Source organism: Dicentrarchus labrax, unplaced genomic scaffold (genome assembly GCF_905237075.1).
Source record: "Dicentrarchus labrax unplaced genomic scaffold, dlabrax2021, whole genome shotgun sequence".
Lineage (NCBI taxonomy): Eukaryota > Metazoa > Chordata > Actinopteri > Moronidae > Dicentrarchus > Dicentrarchus labrax.
The window spans coordinates 3,906,582-3,925,238 of record NW_026136724.1 but is presented as its reverse complement, the minus strand read 5'-3'; the positions used below and the strand labels follow the sequence as shown (position 1 = coordinate 3,925,238).

General features: G+C 41.5%; 1 protein-coding gene across 2 annotated transcripts in view; it reads left to right on the top strand.

The window, feature by feature from the left end:
* scube1 (signal peptide, CUB domain, EGF-like 1) overlaps nt 1-18,657 on the top strand; it is a 111,646-nt gene that overhangs the window by 36,164 nt on the left and 56,825 nt on the right. For both annotated transcript variants that reach the window (XM_051392552.1, XM_051392550.1), the window contains exon 4: nt 2,765-2,899. In XM_051392552.1, the coding sequence (XP_051248512.1) occupies nt 2,765-2,899 (135 nt within the window). The remainder of the gene's footprint in view (nt 1-2,764; nt 2,900-18,657) is intronic.

The window sequence follows — 18,657 nt, the reverse complement described above, 5'->3', positions numbered from 1 at the left end:
AACATGATAGTAAAGTAATCCCCCTCTCTCTCCACACACTGTTAACAAGGGCGATGGTCTTAAAGGGCTCCGTCCACACCGTAGGGGTTTAACAAGCCCGTGTTCACCTAAAAGTAAAAAAATGAGTTCCGAGTTAAAGCTACAAATGGAAACCAGTAACTGTAGCTCCAATGGAGAAGTGTGAGGAACTGACAGGACCCAGGCAGATAGACAGGAATAGACAGGGATACAGATTTTTGTGTAGCTGGACCAAATGTGTCTGATGTGTTTTGCTTACGTCACACAAATCTTTTTACATTTTGCTTTACTTATTTTTTACTGTCACATTGTAATAAATCTATCTGGTTATATAATTGATCTTTGGCCATAATTAGACTTCATTAAGACACTGTCCTAACGGAATTAGTCATTTTATCGAGTGACAAAGCTCTCTGGTGGCAGTAGTAATTATGACGAGAGCAAGGTGACAAAGTCAACACAGGAAGGAGGCCGGGGTGAATGGATGAGTCAACCAAACAGTGAACCTAAACACGGGACACCGCTGTTTGTTCCATGATTCCAGCAGGCTGTTCATCAACATCAGTTTCTTTTACCCATAATTGAAACCCAAACCATGATGTTCCCCTAACCTTTAGTATTCATTGTAACTCATGCACCTAATGATAAAAGTGATTTATTTTTCATCATCATTTCGCATTTTGTCCTGTACATTGAATGAGAAAACACAAGGATTACATTAAGCCCTAGGAGCAATTTGGGGCAGTTTGTGGTGTCTGTGTGTTTTTTTGTATGTTTGTGTGAGTCAGTGACCAGCAGCAGTAGTTACAACACCCAAAAACACAGACTGTCAAAGGAAAACCAGGGATCATGATGACCAAAAGCTCTGGTACTCTAGACTCTTTACATATGAAACAGGAATAGGAGAAACACAGTTTGACATTGTTAAGCCCCTCTTACATTCTGTAAAATGTCTGGTTCTGAGGTGTCTGTTGGGGTAGTCAGAAAGTAGTGGGTGGTTGATGAGGTGAATGGGGGAGAAAGAGAGACCCTTTACAGGCCTTTGTCAAACAGGCTGACATAACAGAAAGTGAGACCTGTCATTTGCTCCTATCTTTTCATGGAGGAAATTGCTACTGATGTTCCTTCACTCACTGAACTGAAATAAAATTCTCCTCTGATGGTCCAACAGTTTCTGAATCCCCCTTCCCCCAATCCTTTCTGACATTGGAGGCAGCTGCGTCCAACAATTTTTGTCACTTTCTGAAATGTACAATCCAGCAAATCACATCCCACAGTGATTGGCCACATGTGTGCGGAGGTGAGAGGTATTGAAGTTGCAAGCTCTCTTTTTCATTCTTCACACAACTACTTGCATCTTTGGCAGTACAACTGAATGCAACACTATGGATGCCTTCAGGAGGAGACTGAAGTCTTTTCTAGGATCATTTATGGATAGAAGTGATGTGTTAATCAAAACTCCAAGTCCAAGATAATTGAAGCTACTCACCTGTTCACCTCACTTGCCATTGTTGGAGATGACGTTAAGTCCAGTGTGAAGTAAGACACAGAGTTCTTGTCATTGAGTAGTCCAAGTATGGCAGTATTTGAAGTATGTGGTGATCGGTGAAGGGCCGGTAGAAACACTTTTAAATAATGAGTAATCCGGTATTTATTTATTTCATTTATTTATTTTTATATAGGTTGGCTTGAAACTTACTTAAAAGTTAAAAATAAAAAAGATTTGCTAACAACTTTTTCAAAACTAACAAGTAAGAACCTAGCAAGTAAGTATGAAACTGTCACAAATGATTGTGTGCCAATATGTTTTGTCCTGTTTTAGATAGTTGTGGGCCATTGAGAAGGGTACGCAGGGCTCCCTTTTCAATACACACTACACAGCTTTCCCCGACCATAGCACTCTTAGCGGCACAGCAGTTACAGTAGTCGTTTCAGCTAGGTATGGCGATGAAAAATATATATAATAAGGGAAATTAAAGCCGGTATATCGGCTCATCTGGTATATCGGGCACCAGAAGAGTGTGTTTTTGTTATTCTGTCCTCTTCTCCTTTCTTCTCCACATATGTCTGTTTGTGTAACCTGTCTGCACCATCTGCTAGGTCAACCTCAGAACCCCAGACTAAACACAATGCAAAGTCAACCTGGTCAGGCTTACTGGGTGCACACACACACACACGGGCAGCCCTGTTTGATCCCTGTTAAAGTCAGTCGAGGGTGTTACATGCTTGCAGTTCACTTCAGCCCCATCAAAATGCCCCATTGGAAATTTACTGGCCTTTCAGCGGCACAGTGGGGCCATATAAACACACTCACACACTGTAGATGCTCACGTTGTCAGACCCCTGTTACCACCTAATGCCAGGAGTTTGATTCAGCCCCTATGGTGCCAGGATCAGACGCCTGTTGGGTCACCCTGTCTGCCCTGTGTGTGCATGTGCGTGTGTATGTGTGTGTGTGTGTGTGTGTGTGTGTGTGTGTGTGTGTGTGTGTGTGTGTGTGTGTGTGTGTGTGAGTGCACATGGCCCACACATTCCTGACTCTGGTGTCATCCTTCTCATCAGACATTTCCCAGCATAAACCTTCCCTTACATGTTTATTTATGAAGCCTAATTAGCTGCTATTCCACCGTGCTGCCATGACTGACTTTATCTCTCTCTCTCTCTCTCTCTCTCTCTCTCTCTCTCTCTCTCTCTCTCTCTCTCTCTCTCTCTCTCTCTCTCTCTCTGTGTCTCTCCACCCTAACAGATGTGGACGAGTGTCTGGACAACAACGGTGGATGCCAACAAGTGTGTGTCAACACCATGGGGAGCTATGAGTGTCAGTGCACGGAGGGCTTCTTCCTCAGTGACAACCAGCATACCTGCATCCACCGCTCTGATGGTAAGGCTGGAACATAGAGACAGTACTGTGAGAGAGTTTCTTTCTTGCAGTTTCTGGAAATAATTCGCTTGAAAGAAGCAGAGAGAACATGTAGCTTTATTTCTGGGTTATATAATGTTATTTGATGCTCGTTGCTCAATATTTAACAAAATACAGGGATTACATTGTCCACAATGTTTTGGGGTAAGTGGATCAGTTTGCTAGAATGACTCAAGGATGTGACAAAATATTTATTTATTATAGGTGGAGTGAATTCATGCAAAGTCATTGGACAGATGGGTGCTGATTTGGTGAAAAATTAAAGGTATTTGTGATGATGTCAACGACAGGTCAATGCAGAGGTCTAGTCTTGTTGTATTGAAAGGCTTGACTGTGGGGCCGTTGTCTTTTCAGACACGTTATTTCTTTAAATATGATCCTACAGGAATGGACTCATTATGAGTCAATGGGCCCCTGGGCACAGTCATGTAAACGGGCCCCCACCCCCGTTGATATTAACAAAACACCCAGAATGAAACAGTCACTTTAAACAGAGGCCAGACCATGATCCCTTGGGCCCTTGGGCCTGTGCCCACTAGGCCCATCCATGCTTATTTGAACTCTGAGAGGTACACAGATTTTTTTCATGTTTTCCAGATCACTACTGGTGTCTTTAGGTGGATAAGGCTTTGTTTTGGTTTTATTTTTTGGTATTGTAAAGACTGTACTGAAATAAGAGCCTATTTTTCTGATAATGATAAACATTTGAGCAAAGAATTGTAGTTCAAGGGGAGACTACAAGATTATTAGATACAATACCGGGCATGTTGTTGCTGTTACAGCAGGGCTCTTGGGGGGGCACTGTGGACCGGTCAACCACTTTGGTCCAGACTGAAATTTCTTAACAACCTGGTTAGATGGGTTGCCATATTATAAGATGCAGATATCCCTGAATGGATAGATCCTAATGGTTTTGGTGATCCCCTGGATCATCATCTAGCGCAGGAAGGTGACATTTGTGGTATTGAGTGTAATATCTAATAACAGCTATTGCATGGATTGTCATGATATTCAGACATTCAAGTCCCACTCAGGATAAATTGTAATCACTCAAGTGATCCTCTGACTGCATATATTGCACCATTATCAGGTCAAACTGTAAAATTGTAATTTATGACCAAATGATATGACTGCAAAAATAATGACATTGCAAACATGCTATATTACTATGGAGAACATTATAAGCATTACACCTGCTAAACATCAGCATTGCAGTTGTTAGCACATTAGCATGCTAAATTCAAGCAGTCCAAAACACCTGTGCTAGTGGTATAACACTCCCCCACCCCCCCACCCCCCCACCCCCCAGTGCTCAGAGCTCCCAGTCAGGGCAAGGCTAACTGAGCTAACTAGCTAACAGCAGCTAGAGTTAGCAGAGTTAGTTACTTTACTGTCCATCAGAAAACCCTGTACATCACAGAGAGTTGAGTTTCACCAAAATCAGTGGTGGTGTGTGACATAGTGCCATAGTGCTGGAGATTTTACCCGACAACCCAAATTACATAGTGCAAGAATAGGCTTTTGGGGCACGTAGTGGAAATGTCAGAGGCACCATTCTTGCTATTACAATCCAGTGCAAAATTATTTTCAAGCTGTTCTTTGAAGGTAAAATTGTGCATTGTGTTGTGTTAAAACATTCCTTTCAGTAACCTATGGTTCATATCCCAAATAATACAGTCTTGTTTTCTCCAGGGGACTGTAAAATGGCTTGATCACTTACATGCTGTCATGGCAGTTTGCAGGGCAGTTAAACTCATGTGACTAAAGCTGTAAGAAATTTGCTCCTTTTTGAAGTTACAACAGTCTCATTTTCAAACATTATTTACATCCTTGTTCTTTGTTGTCCACTCAGCACCTCCTAAAAAGTAAAAAAAACTAATCTCCCATGTGTGTGACTTTCTGGATCACAAGGAGACGTGGGATTTGAGGGCACTGACATCATGCCTCTGGCTTGGCTAGTCGCCCTCCACACTCACAGTGGCAATGACAGACAGGGCATGATATGTGACTTGTGACATGCACGTTTGACATACATTTCATGCCGCTTGGATTTCTTAAAATTGCTCGACCCCACTACCCTGGTATCCCCGACCCATTACGTCTGTCACATTTAATTTATGGGCTCAGTCTGTGGCGGCAAGGGGTGCTGAAGGAGAGGGTGATCCCGAGGTGAGGAGTGGTTGCTTTCTCCTTCCCTTTGTACTCACACATGCATTCTCTCAGCACAATACTCACATGCATGCAGCCGTGAATGGGGACAGTGTGGCAATCAAGTTCAAAGACAGACGAGGACAATCATCTGTCATGTTTGCAACAGCACAAAAAACGGTACGCAGAAGGAATGTGCTGTAGGGTCAGGACAGAGGGGGAGGAGAGCGAGATCAAATAGAGGAAGAGGACCTCTCCTTTATCCTCTCCCTCTTTACCCCGGGTGCGCACAGTTTTGGTGTGGTCAGTGTGAAGGCGTGTTAGGGGGCAGTGTCAGGATGTTAGAGGATTCTCTGTGGAGAGAAAGAGGTGAAAGAGGTGCAGAAATAGACGTGTGTTTGCTCACTGGAAAACCCCATAAACCAGCATGTGAATACATCTCCCTTTCCCCCTCTCTCTTCCTCTTCCTTCAAAACTATTTCTGAATGTTTTGGGATAGCTCACAAGGGGGGAAGCAAATTCAGGTGACAGCCATTGAGAGTTCCTCTTACTTTGCTTCTAGATATAGATCTGGATATATGTTATATCAAAGCAGTTACTGTGTTAACGTGTAATTCCTGCTCCTGTCAGAGGGATGTTCACGGTAAACAAGCAGTGAAGATGCTTGTGGTATAGTCCTGTTGCCCTGCTCTGGCAGGCCGTTCTCAGCCTTTAACCACCAGCACACAGCCCTCCACCCGGTCCAGAGATCCTCAATCGGACACTTGTCTCCCCTCTCTCTCCTGCACAGGAATAGCGGCAGAATCCCGGTGTCCCACAGGAATCTCCTTGCGCACTTTTTCTTTCCATCTCCCCGACCATGGTTCACTTGCCAAATGTCAATTCAGAAGACTTTTGCTCATGGCTAGTGGCAGGCACCCATTCCTTCTTCTACCATTTAAGTTGGAAACCTTGACGGTACTCGTTTTTCTACAGTACCACAGGTTCTGAAGGTACCAGGGATGCAGTTCTGTCAGACCTGACAGGGCAGCATGTACACCCACAGATATTCTAGTATGCCAATAAATGCCACAGAAAGAGGAACATGTTGAAGACGACGACAAGTGCAGCTGTTTAGGTATTTCACTCGTGAAGCTTTTGTGCACAGTGCTCCAACAAACACAGCAGGACACTTTAAAGGGAGAGAGAAACTCCCTCTAGACGGCCACAAGATCAAAAAAGATTACAGAGAGAGTTTGTTAGGCCATTTTATTGCCGACTTTGTTATTTAGTGGTATAATTATAAAAAAAACAATAAGGAACAGCTTGGATTGGCATTTTTTTCTTAATGCCATGCAGAGCTGTTAACCTGTATTATTAAGGAAGACAGTGTTGGATCAGGGTTCTATATCAGCAGATACTCAATATTAAATGGGCATCAGGACATTTTTACCATGGTATCAAATTGGTATCGAGAATCATGGAATTTCACTCGTTTTAGTATTGATTACTAAATTTCTGGTATCGTGATATCACTAGTAGCTTGTACTCAACAAACACCATCAGCTCGCAGGAGCCTCTTCCTTTGACTCGTGCGTTGAATGAATACTGATGTCCAAACAAGAGCGCATGCTCATCCCTAACGTGTACATTCGATTGACTTGTACATTGCAGGCCTTGTTCAGGATGTCAAACTTGCCGCCACATTCTTCTTACATCTTTTCCCGTTGTGGAACCTGTGGAGAGTTAAATAACGCCAGAGCGTTGAACAGGCTTGTATGTGATGATGTGTATCCTGGCAGGTGAAAGCCCGTCTGCTGAGGACGTTTAGCAGGAAATATAGACACTGTTGATCTCACCTTGACGTGCCATTTTCACCACAACTGCAACAGTAGGGAGTTCTGGGCTACAACCAACGTCTCAAATTATAGTTGAGTAGATACAAATTATTACACACACAACTGTTTGTATGCGCGACGAGTGTGTGAGAAGGAGAGATTGTTGCTTTGCATATGGTAAGTGTCAGCTCGCGGCTCATTTCTTTCTCCCTGACACTCGCCTGGGGGATAATAAAGCCTAGCAACAATTGTTTGTTCCATTATGGTGTGTTTCCACTCTGTTGTGCTTCACAGCTACGTCTGAAGCACATCTAGGCGAGAACCAAGACTTTGGCCCCTGTGAGCTCCCGGCATCGAGTTGGGAAACAGCTCTCCTAGCAAATGTTCCTGATCTGTCATGATGTGGGAGAGCTATGACCACATGAGTCAGGTATGGCTCACAGGCCCAACGGTGACATGCATGTAGGATGGAGAAGCTCATTTCCATTTTTGGGGGAAATTTGAGGATCTCTAAACTGGGGGATCCGGCTTGTCAGCAAAAGTCTTGGGTTACCTACTAGGCTTTGAAAAAGGATAAAAAATGTGTACTCTGTTGATGCCATGAATAACTTTATTGTCATTTAATGAAAAACGGTGAACGTCTCATTTAATGAAGCTCCAGTTGCTTGCAGTTGTGTGTGATTTGCAGCAGCAGTGCAGAGGTTGATTAGTTGCAGTGTAGTATTAGATATCAAATTGATGCCTCCGAGTTGACCGGGTCTGTCTCCATGTCTGATTTATTAATTGTGGCTTTTGGACAATGTAGCCGCCGCCAAAACAGAGTGAAAACAATACGCTTGTAAATTCTTCTCTGTGCTTAACACCGAAGTTCCTGGCAAAGTTGGGAGTTGGCAGTAAGCTGGGAATTTTTAAACACCATCTCACGCGGACGCCATGCCTGGCGCTCCAAGAGAATGTTTGGTCGCAGGAGTGTCTGTGGACTGTGGAACACGATGACTAGGCGATTCTTCATAGTGGACTGTGGGAAAGAAAAATAAACCATTTGGATCAGAAAACAATTGAGAAAGAATCCTTACACTGTCAGTGTTGTTTTATTGTCAAGTTACATTTCTCAGATGCCCTCCTGCTCGAGTTTTCCCCAACAGAAAGATCATTAGGCGGCTGCTCAGCCCGGTGGGTATGAGCGTAGCGCCGAGAGAAACAGAGGCTGTGTGTGATTTATGAGCCAAGTGAAAATGGCCCATCGGCAGCTCCTGGAAGGCTGTATATAATCGTAGGGATTACAATTAACAGGAGGCAGGGCTGATGCATGGTGCTCCAACATGCAGGGCAACTTCCAAGCACTTGGGTAGTATATCAGCTCTTCTACAGGCTGCTCAATGTAATGTGCAAACTTTAGGCCTGCAAATAATTGTTTTCAGCTCATAATTTTGGCTATAAAATGCTAGAAAATTGTTTGAAAAAATTGTTATCACAGTATTCAGAGACCAAGCATTCTTGAATTTGTTTTAGATATTCAGTTGCCGAATGATGCAGCACACGAAACCCACTGGGTAACACTTCACTTCACTTTCACTTCTTAAGCTTTGATAGGCAATATATAAACATTTAATAAACGGTTTATAACACACTATCATGCAGTCGTAAGTGCCATTTGAAGTGTTTATGAGGGTACAGTATTTGTCAAGGATTATAACGTCTCCGGTTAAATTTAAGACCTAGTTTACATCTATACTGGCAAAAAAAGAATGAAGGATGTGAAGGAAAATTAATTTTGCTTCCATGTCGGTTTTGTTTTGTAGTGGTTACAGCATGATCAATACATTGACTGAAAAATGCAACTACAAATAATGTTAACTTCATTAATTCAATCATTTTTAAGACCTGTCAAAATCATATTTAAACAAAATAATAAAACTTATATCTGCTTACAACTACATTTTAATGTGTTATAAACATTTATTACTTCTTTACACTCTGCTTCTAAATGCTAAGTGGAGGACATAAAGTACAGTGTTGCCATTATTTTAAATAATGACATAGTTCCCACATACGTATATACAGGGTACTATGTGTTGAGAGACGAAAGCAAATAGAGCAATGGATTGTGGGAGCTGGGGATGGGGGAGTACTGCATTTTGGGGGAGAGAAAGAAAAAAAAATAAATACAGAGAGACAAACACAGTGGAGTGGACCAATGCGTGCGTTTATTTGGAGTTGTGAGGAGAGGAAGCAGACTGAGGCCGAGGCTGCTGCCACACACACGCATCTATAGACACACACGCATAGACATGTATTCATGCATAGTAACTCTCTCTCACACACACACACACACACACACACACACACACACACACACACACAGAGAGACGTGCATGTCTTCACCAGGGAGGAATTCTCACTTTAAACAAACCAAAGCAGGAAATTGGAGGTACAGGGAGCTTTTAAATGACAGCCCAGGGGCACGTGGGAACTCATAAGTACAGGGAGCTTTGCCTACCTGCCTGTTATCATCATCAATTACAAAACATCATCAAAAGCTAGAAACACTTCACCTGTCATACGCCTAACACTCTGTGTCTGTCAGATACTGTAAGTGCTCACCATTTCTGATTTAAGAATCCCTAATGTATGAACAAGCACATCATTTTAGTGAGACCCAACAGGTAATATATTGGTAATAAGTTACCACTTTTACTTAAAGCTATAATGTGCAACATTTCCTCATTAAAAAAAAACACTGGCCCTATGTTCTATATGTAGTTGAGTTGTGTACTTGCATTATCCCAAATGTTTCCAACAATGTTCAAACTCAAAGAAATCTGTCCTTTTATTCAGGTAATGCTGCGTTTCACCGGTCGCCTGTCAATGGCCTCATATCCCCTTTGTGCCACATTTTTACCATCCACTTTTAAAATCTGTATTTTTTAACTTGAATGAAATGATCTTAGTCATCAAACTACTTATGACGCTAAATAGGAGGGGTAAAAGTTACTATATTTTCACCTGAGGTTGTCACAAGACATGGTCAGGGGATCATCTTGCCTCCATGGATATTTCATGCTCTGGACCAAAGTAAAATGAACACATAGACTAATTAAACGTACAAAAAAATCATGAACAGTAGACAAAAAATATATTGCAAAGTATTTCCCTAAATCAGTAAAGTTCTGGAACACTAAAGTTTGTCTTCTCTAAGACTTTTAGATAAATGTAATGCACTTTTCATGCAGTGCAAGAGCTGTTGTGGAGCTGGTAGTATATTTAATGTTAGTGTTGTTAGTCAGTGCTGAGTGGCCTCTGTCTCTTCTTTCTTTTCCCTCTCTCTCCTCCAAAGGTCCTGATCTGTGGAGGTGAAATCATTGCGTTTGTGTGTGTTTCGTGAGTTGAGCATCACTGTGGGGATCTTTACATTCTGCTGCTTTTACATTTTTAGTAGTTGTTGTGTGTGAGTGTGTTAAAGCTGCCAAGCATCTGTCTGGATTCTATTTGAATGCTCTGAAGCTGCCGGTGTTTACCTCCACGTCGCTAGCCTTTGTGTGGCCTCTGCGAGAACTTGCCTTGAAACAGCAACAGTCTGATATAGGTTGATCACACAAAAACTCATACTCTTACACACTGGGTCATCATAGTGGGAGTGCTGAAAGTGACTAATGCTTTCCTTCCTTCATTTTATAAATACTTTGTTTAAATATTATTCCAGCATGTGATTTTAACTTTGAAAAAAAGTTCTAATAACTTAGCAATCTGTCTCTCTCTGAGGTAAATATGAGGTATTTACCTGCAAGCGAAAGGTGGAATCCACATTTTTGTCTCAGTCCCCCCCCAAAAGATGCCTCTGCGATATTTTTAGGCCAGAGTTTGTCTTTGGTCAGTGGAAATGCTTAATACAAGGGCGTGGAGCTGACCTGGTGTGTAGCTGCTGCTCAGTAGCAAACACCTCAGGAAACATGGGACTGGGAAGTGAACTTCGTAGGAATTAAAACACACACACACACAAACACACACACACACACACACGCACACACACACACACACACACACAAAGTAAATGTCCTACTGTCTCATCGTTTCCTAGCCTTTTACAGGAAACTGACATCTGCCTCAGCCGGAACCGGTCTGACACACATACTCACACATGCTTTGTAGTCATACTATTTCAGTTAACAAGGGGCTGTGTGAATCAAACAGTTTTTCCTCTCTTTAACGTTAGCAGCTGGACTCTGTTAACATAACACAATGAACTCTGCTTTGCCTGCTCTGTGGCCTCCATGTAAACGTCGCTGCTTTGACGCCATAGCTCAGAGGACGTGAGTGCCCACGCTGCTTGTGTATTTAAAGAACCATACCTGGGGTTTGCAGGTTGTACCTCATTAACTGCAAATTCAGTATACTTTACATGACTGCTGTAGATTTTCCAAAGAGCACCATCAGTTTTAGACACATTTGCTACCTCCCAGGCAGCCTTTAGTTTCAGTTCATTTCAGTACACTGTGAAAATCAACTTGCAGGGACTTGAAACTTGCCTGAGATAGCTAATCCATCACAGTTAACATTTGGTTGCCTTTAGTCTTTTGTCAAAGTTCTGTTTTGCTGACATTGCAAGCAGGCACTGTAAGAGAGTAATCATTCATTCAACTTCATCATGTGCATTGTTTGTCTTTTAGGTTTGATTTCCAGATTTAAGAATTTCGAATTTACTAAACATACTTAAGAGTTTCATATGTATTCAAATTAAAATGATGCCTTCTCCAAACCTGTCATAGGTTTGTTGCTGCTATTATAGTATTATAAGTGAATCAACTTTTCACCTGCAGTATTGTTTTCCCAATTACCTTTCATGCAAAAATGAGAGTTTACAGTTTAGCTGTGTGGCAAAATATTTGTAGCCGTGCTCGTGGCATTGCTCTAGGGATGGCAGTGGTGGACAGTTGGTCTGTCTGTTGGTAGATGAGTCCACCACTTTTGTCCAGAATGAAATGTCTCAACTATTGGATGAAATTTTGTTAAACCGTCCTCAGAAGATGCATCCGAGGACTGCTCATCCTCAGACTTTTCCTCTAGCGAGGGTGACATTTTTGGATTCCAGTAAAATGTCTGGACTACTATTGGTTGAATTGGCACACATTTTGTTTAGACATTCATGGTGCCCAGATGATGTATTGTAAAGACTTTTTATTTAAATATCAACTACTGGATGAAATTTGGTCCACAGAAGAAACTTTGATCCTTTCTTGTTCCACCATCAGGTCAGAATTTCAAACCAAACCCACTGAGATTCCCATCAGTGTCTGCTGTACTTTGTGTTTAGCACTAATAAGCAAATGTGAGCATGCTATCAGGCTACACTAAGATAGTGAAGAGGAGTTATTGCTCCACTAATGTAAAAAATGAGGGAACAACAGCAGAAAAAGAAACTAACCATAATTTATGGTAATGAATGCTGGTAATCCTGGAATAAAAGTCCTGGGAGGGAATCATTTGAAAATCCCAGAAAAATCTTCAACCCTGTTTTCCAGGTACTTCCACTGGCCATTTCTTGTGATCTTCAAAGCTACTGTAAACAGAGGAGAGAGCTGTCAAGACAGTTTGTTAGCATCTAGAGGTTGTTAGTGTTTCTCTAAATTAAGACCACGTTTCCCATACAACCCTGTTGCTTCCGGTCACAAAGGGGATTTTGCTACTTGTCCCCTCTTTCTGTTAATGCTCCGGGTGTGTTCATTTACTTTTTGAGTCACTATAGTGGAAGATAAACATAGTATTTTTGTTCCAGGTTTCACAACCATTCACTACCAAGCTTTAGCCATGTTGCCTGCTGCCTGTTTAGTGCTTTCAATTCAACTGGTTCCCTCCAAATCTCACCTGATGGAGCACAATGTACAAAACAGCACAAAAGCTGAGAATAGTCCAGCTTGGCATTCTGTTTGTTACAGTAATTATGTCTCAAAATGAAAGTTGTAATCGTACATTGATGTGTAAATCCACAGTCCTTGGAGTGAGGCACAAGGAGAAAGCAGAAGAGTGAGGGAGAGGGATGTGTGTGTGGTGCTTGTTTCCTCTAGTGTTTGAAGAAGAGATTGGGGAGGGTTATTAGAAAGGCGCAGTCCTTATTTAAAGGAGTTCAATGCAGCCAGTTGAAGAAAAGCTCTCATTGAAATTCATGGCTTAGCACCTATAGCACTGCGGTTGGAGCAGACCAGGGAGAGAGACACACAGCCAGCGTCTGACAGATTTCAATTAAAATGGCATTTACAAGAGCATGGATGGAAAAGTGGAGGGGGGGGTTGAGGAGGGATTTTTTTTCTGTCTGGTGAGCTTTTCACTCCAATACTCGTAAAGAATGTTTTGTCACACTTCATCATTTATTTAAGTGTGAAATTTAAGACTCTTCCGCTTTTTGTAACTAATGACCAAGTTGCCTTGGTTGGGTTTATTATTCAGGTTTTCCAGGTTAATGGAAACCTTAAACACTTACTAATTCTGCTGCTATGCAAATTTTGATAAATGCAGAAAGTGAGCATCCTTCTTGAATGAGAAAAAAACATTTTAAAAGAGACAGAGACTAATTTCACCACTGGTTAATGGAAAGTGTAACACAATCCTAAAGTACAAAAGCAGTGAGGTAACAGCTACGCTCTGCTGCACTGTCGTCTTTCAAGAGGAAGCTGTGACTGCAATATAAATTGTTCCTGTTTGAGTTTGAGGCGTTTTAAAAGGTTTATTTAAAAAAGGCTGTTTAAGTGGAATTCTTTATCGGGCTTTGTGTCTACCACACAGTCACAGTACAAACACCAGTAATACATACACATGTGGGCACAGGCATGCACATGGTCATTAGTGGGTGTGCATGTAAAAACACACATGCACATTTTTAGTAATGTATACATACCAAAAAGTGCTCTGTTATTGGACATGGAGATGTCAGTCTGCTGTACTGTCATTTAATGTCTGTTGCTATTTGTCTGAGTCCCATTCAGAAAACCCCACAAAAGAAGTGGTAGCCTTGCAATTGTCTCTGGGGTGGTCAGTAAACCCTGCAGTTCCTGCATGTAACGCATGGGTTTATGCAACCCAGTGTCACTCCCAAAGTCCTCAAATACTGCCGCTTGGTCAGCGCTGTAGGTATCCCCCAGGTGTCATTTCTGTAATTTCTGTACGTGCCTGCTGTTGAGGTCACGTATAAAGTAGTATAAAGACATTGTATATTTTTTCCATACATTTTGCCATGCATTACTTTTCCTGGTGAGATCGTGGTGTGTTTTTAATGTTTTTGTTATAACGTTGAGTTCAAAGAAAAGTAATCTTCCATCACTCTGTTGTTCACCTGGTCTAAATTGAAATAACTGAGTGCAGTATTCTGATGAGCTCAACCTGGGCACTGGATATGATGAATTAGAGGTGAATGGGGTGGAGGAGGGTTGCAATAATTTCACACTGAAATAACAGCAGCAGAGAGAACAGATTTAAAGTTCGACAGCAACAATGTGATTGGCTGATGGAGATGGTAGCAAAATCTGGTTGGTTTGACTCAAAGATTTATACCCAAAGTCAGCTGATTAAGAAGAATGAGCATCAAAACTTCTGATTGAACTTATTCTGAGCTTCATCAGTGTTAAACATTGGCAAGTACCAAAGTTGAGTTTGCCTTCTCCAGTTGTTAATGTTGTTTATATATTCTTTGATTACTTATATTGTTCTTCTGTAGCTGCTTGTTTTTGAACATGTAACATTTTAGAACTTTGTAGGTTTATTAAAAGAAGGTCTAAAAAACTTGAAACTAGAGATTGAGACCATAAAATCATTAGGAAACTGTTTACTGAGCTAATAAATCTCTCTATAAGACTCAGTACTCAATCGTACCTCAGCCCATGGAGCTGCCCCCCTGCTGGCTATTAGAAAGAATTAAGGTTTAAGACCCTTAAGCATTGGAGTGAGTTCAGACCTGGAAGCTCTGTCCCTAATTATATACTGTCAAAGCTGGAAACACTAACAGGAATCCTAATAAATAAACAAATGAACAAAGGATTATCCACTCCTTTGAGCTTTTGCAAGACATTTAGTTAAGGTGGTTTCAGTGGATAAAGACAACACAGTGGCATGTGGAGTGTTTTTGTAAATTGTGTTTTATTAATGTGAAAGGACTTATATCAATGGTTTCGTATTGTTGCTACAAATTATTCCTATTTTGAATGTTGCGACATCTTCACAAGTTAACGTCATGTTTTCTTCACAGTTGACTGAAACAGTGAAATCTCTCTGCGTCCCTGGTGAGGAGATCAGGTTGTGAGACTGGCGTTCAGCATCACCTCATTCCTCATCAGCCTCAGAGGAAACAGGGAGCAGACTGACTATGAGGCTCTAAATTATCCATCTCTCTCGCGCGCACGCTCTCTCACCTTGTTTCCTTCTCTTCCACATTCCACTCCTCCTTAGTTTTTCTATCCGTCTTTCATTTCATTCCACCATTTTTTTTCTGTCTCCCATTATACTCTGCCAGTCAGACTTTTGGGCTTTGGGGTGTAACACTGTGAGAGTCGGGTTGTAATAACATGGCTGTGATATGCTTGGACCTCATCTGGAGTCAGAGCTCCTGAGAGAGCGAGAGAGAGATGTGTGGAGAGGTGGATAAAGAAAGGCAGGGAGAGTGAAAGAGAAAGACAGACGGAGGATAATAAAAGAGACTGTGTGAGAGACAGACTGTGTCCTGGGGGCTCTTACTGGGCCATGAAGACATGTCTTGGTGTTTTATCTGGACCTGCTGGGTCTCCCAGTGAGGAGCTTCGGTAGTTGTAAACCTGCTGACCTCCCCAATCTAAACAAAGCTGCACACCGAGCTGGAAAGAATAAACTGCTACCTTCTCTCTACCTTTTCATTGCTAATTGGAGAATTGCTGTCAAAAGAGACATAAGGTGCGTTTCTATCGACCTGTTTTTTTTTAAAAAAATCTTAAAATATTGCAAACAGGTTTTAGCTAGCCTAAGGTAGAAAAGTTGTTGCATCAATAAAAGCAAAATGTGACAAAGTGCAATGGAAGTTGACGTATAGGCTCTTCACACTGCATACTCTTATCCCATGGTTAATGATAGCCCTGGGCTAAGAGTTGACCCTGGGATCATTTAGCCCCTTTTCAAAGCCCAGGGCTAACAATACACCATGCTAAGAATATGCAGTGTGAAAAAGCCCTTTAGCCTGGGGCTAACAGGTCCCTTAGCCTCACAACAATTTAAGCCCTTTTTTTTTTTTTAGCCCTGGGCTAAGTGCTGTACGATAACAAATAAATCATGACATACATGAAGCATGTGACTTAAGTCCAACCAAAGAGACAAAAAATAGCAACAGATGAAAACATTAGATCTAAATGGATTGATCAGGAGACAATGTTCCTTAATTTAAAGGACCAGTGTGTAATATTTGGGAGGATCTATTGTCAAAAATGGAATATAATATTCATAGGTATGTTTTCATTGGTGTATAATCACCTTAATGTAGGCATCATTTAATTCCATCATCTAATAACCCTCCCCATCCTTCTTGCTGTGTCCCCTTCTTCTGCACTGGCTTAATGGCACCTGACAGGAAGATAAGCACCATCAGCTGAACTAACTCCTAATAATCGCAAAAGGGTAATGGATGGAAATGTGCATTATTTAGCATTTTCTTTTTCTGATTTTCTCAAAATCTAGTTAGAATTACATGTGGATAGAAAGCTGGCTATAGACACCACTTTACCGTAAAGAAGCACGTGGGAGATTACATACCATCATCTTTTGGATTTTCTTTCCATTCATTTCAGATGTATGCCGACATTTTATCAGCGTTTTTAATATCATGCCACAAAAATACTTCCCAGGTTTCATCATTGATTTGCAGAAGTGGTCAGATGGTGAATTTTGCTGTTCCTCATCATGTAAAGCTGACATAATGTTCACGGATGTAAGTGAACTCGAGTCATTCACGCCATATCCCAAAGAACATAACTAGTTGCTACAACATTACACACATTGTCAGTATCACTTACAGTTTGAAACTTGTTTTGATGAGCATAAAAGTGGTTTTCTGTCAAACACAGATGAAACACCTTACCTGCCTTAAGTTTTGCTCTTTTTTTATCTCAGTTTTATAGAGCTTGGAACCCCTAAATAATCTACGTACCCAAATGTTTCCAGTATTTTCTTTACAAAAAGTCCCTCAGGTTTATGTTGTGAGTTGTGAAGGAGTCTTGCAGGAATTGTGCAGGTATTGTGCCTGATAATGAATTGTCCTACGGGAGGTTTTTGTGTGTCACTGTTATATTTGTTTCATTTCTATCTGACTGTCTATGTGGTCTGTGCCTGTCTCTGTCAGGTCACCGCTGATGTTGAGCTAAACAGAGCTCGACATCAGATCTGAGAATATGCACCCAGGGACCTGTGTGGGTTATTCAGGTCTGACAGGTAAATGTGTCGGTGAGCTGCAGGCTTTGCTCCTCGGCCGACTCGCGGCCTCGTCACATCGGACACGTTGAGGGCCCACAGTTCGCCGCCGCCGCCGCCACTCTGTTTGTTGTTTTAGGCTCAACTGTGCTGAGTCCCAGGCCTGTGTCCACCTTCTCCCTCTGCCTCAGTTTATTTAACTTCTCCCAGGTTTAAATTGATTGTAGATACTCTGCTTTCTTATGAGTTTAGTTTTCAAACAGGGTTGGTGCATGCTTTGGCAAATGTTTAAAGTTTTTTTAGCCCCCCGGCTTCATTGCGCTGTTAGTTTTCTGGGTTATACAGGGTCCAGATTTAGCTGTGCATCAGTATATGCCCAATTTAATGTTAACTGAAATATACTGTCTGAATTCTATAATGTGAATGTTGAACAGAGGGGCAAATTTTGTTTGATCTTTTGTTAATCATGTAAATGCACAATTTCCTTTGGCTCCTTTGATTTTGGACTTTGATGGAATGGTCCTGTTGGGAGTGGACAGCTAGAATGGCAGTGTTTAAGAAAGGACTTTTTGTTTGTGAAGGGGACTCTCTAGGGGGAATGGCACCCTAATGAGGTACTTGAAACGCTCTTGGGCCCCATGAAGGGACATTATTCACCATGGGGACCATGGAAGGGGTGTGTCTTTGAACCAGCTCTAGATGGAGTGTGGTGAGTGCTACCACACAAATGCAAATCCTAAGGGGAAAAGATGCAAATGAATGTCAATCAAGTTAATGTTTGGGGATTCACATTTCCTTCTTTAAAAATGAAATACTTGTTACTGAGTACAACTTAAATCCTCCACATGGTGCTGGATTTGTTTGGAGAGCATCCTTGAGAGCAGAGCCAGCCAAATACAGCTATGTCTAGAAAGCATGCACAGTCATCCACATTTTGTTATTTTAATAATCTTTACAAAAATTTGTTTAGCATTTGGCTCTAATCTTATCAAAACAAACTTAGTGATGGACTACCATGATTTTTGGATTATCTACATACTAGGAAAGGATAAACCTTGCAAACATTCAACTGAGACAGAGTTATGGCCCTTCTAATTCCTTTTGTTGCACTGCAGTGCAGGATGCAGGATCTCTCTTGTGATAGTAATAATAGTGTTCATTGGTCACCAACATTTTGTTGCAATGGCACGATGCTTTCAAAAATGATGGTAATTTATGTCAAATAGGCTATGGTTTTATGTGTGTTATGTTTAAGTGTGTTATATATGAAATCTGGTGAAGAGTGGGTGAAATTTGTAACCGTTAGTGGAAAATCTTTACAGACAGAAACAGATTGGTGTT